This window comes from Arachis ipaensis, chromosome B07 (assembly GCF_000816755.2).
Source record: "Arachis ipaensis cultivar K30076 chromosome B07, Araip1.1, whole genome shotgun sequence".
NCBI lineage: Eukaryota > Viridiplantae > Streptophyta > Magnoliopsida > Fabales > Fabaceae > Arachis > Arachis ipaensis.
Window position 1 is genome coordinate 49,679,113 of NC_029791.2, and position 1,797 is coordinate 49,680,909.

General features: G+C 31.4%; 1 protein-coding gene across 1 annotated transcript in view; it reads left to right on the plus strand.

Moving 5' to 3' along the window:
* Positions 836-1,797, plus strand: part of LOC107609297 (7-deoxyloganetin glucosyltransferase) — a 2,500-nt gene continuing 1,538 nt past the window's right edge. Inside the window, exon 1 of the mRNA XM_016311189.2 lies at positions 836-1,496. Coding sequence (XP_016166675.1) covers positions 968-1,496 — 529 coding nt within the window. The 5' untranslated portion in view covers positions 836-967. The remainder of the gene's footprint in view (positions 1,497-1,797) is intronic.

The following is a 1,797-nucleotide window of genomic DNA, read 5'->3' on the forward strand; positions in this document are numbered from 1 at the left end:
ATATATCTTATTTGTAAATAAAATATGTGTAAATTTATCTCGTTTCCAGTATAAACGAGATAAATATGAGTGAGGTCTATATGTACATTTGGTTCACAGCGTGGTTTTCGGCTCTATTTTCTTAAAAGATATACCCTTAATAATAACAACAGTATTTTTTAATTAAAGAGCTATAATATCATTAAAGCTTGTCCTTTTATGTGAGTACAATTCTACATATTTATATAATGTTTTATTATTATGAAAATAATCTTTATTTTGAAGAATTATTATAAAACGGAGGAAGCGTCGTCTTGAAATGATTTAAGAGTGTTTTAAGAACATCTAAAAAAGAAAAGAACATCTACAATATAATAATAATAAGAATAATATATTTTTTTAATAAATAATAATATATATTATTTTTAAATTTATTTCAAAAATACATGTTAAGAATAAAGTTAGATATACTGACACGTGATGATATTTAAATATATATGTCTAAATGTATTTTGAGAAGAATTTTTTATTTTTAATTAAAATACAGTTAGACACAGCAAATATACATGTTGAACGAGTGTCAATGAATGTGGTGTCTGAAATATGTCCGACACGCGAACATGGCAACTCAGTGAAGGATCTATGCTTCATAACTAGATAACTATCATAATTTATTTTTTTTATCATTAGTTAACCATCCATATTTAAAAATATAGACTAAAATTATATTATTAAATTATTAAATTAAAGATAGTTATTAGAGGTCAAAAGTCAAATATACCTATCATAGATATAATATAATATATTAATCCAAAAACTGAACACCGCCATCAAGCTTTCTCTCCTATAAATTGCGGTCCAAGTTAGGTGTTCCATGCACCAACAATCTTAAATATTCCTTCATTTCTTGAAGGAACATAGTAGTAAGTAGCAACATACAAATACAACTCCTCAATCTCAAGAACCAAAAAGAAAAAAAGAAATAGAAATGGGTTCTTTGAGCATAACAGAAAAGCTTCATGCTGTGTGCATACCATACCCAGCACAAGGCCACATAAACCCAATGTTAAAACTAGCAAAGCTTCTTCACTTCAAAGGCTTCCACATAACTTTTGTTAACACCGAATACAACCACAAACGCCTTCTCAAATCAAGGGGCCCTGATTCCCTTAACGGCTTACCTTCGTTCCGTTTCGAAACCATCCCTGACGGTCTACCTGAGCCCGATGTGGATGCGACGCAGGATATTCCTTCCCTCTGCGAGTCCACTAGGAAGACATGCTTGCCTCACTTCAAGAATCTCATTTCAAAGCTCAATAGAAATAGTGAAGGTTCAGATGCCCAAAACGCCCCTCCTGTTACTTGCATAGTCTCTGATGGTTGCATGAGTTTCACCGTTGATGCTGCCGAAGAGTTTGGAATCCCCGAGGTTCTGTTTTGGACCACAAGTGCTTGTGGCTTCATGTGCTATATGCAGTATCGCCATCTTGTTGCCAAGGGAATAACTCCACTCAAAGGTAACTACTACTAATTTCACCGATTGGTTTCTTCTTTTATTTTATTTATTTATTTTTTCATGTTTAGGCCTCCAATATAAAACTGCTTTTGGATTCTGCCGTTTTATATCAAATAAATTATCATTTAAGCAACTTAGATCCATGGAATTAGTTCAATTGTCTGCTTAAATAAGTATTGAACGTTAGAAGTTTGTAGTTAACTTTATAGTAAACGAGAAACTCTTAAACAAAATTTAAATTCGAGATCTGGTGGTTAAAAAAAAAATTGCATTTCACTAATAAAGAACTGTAAGGAAGAATT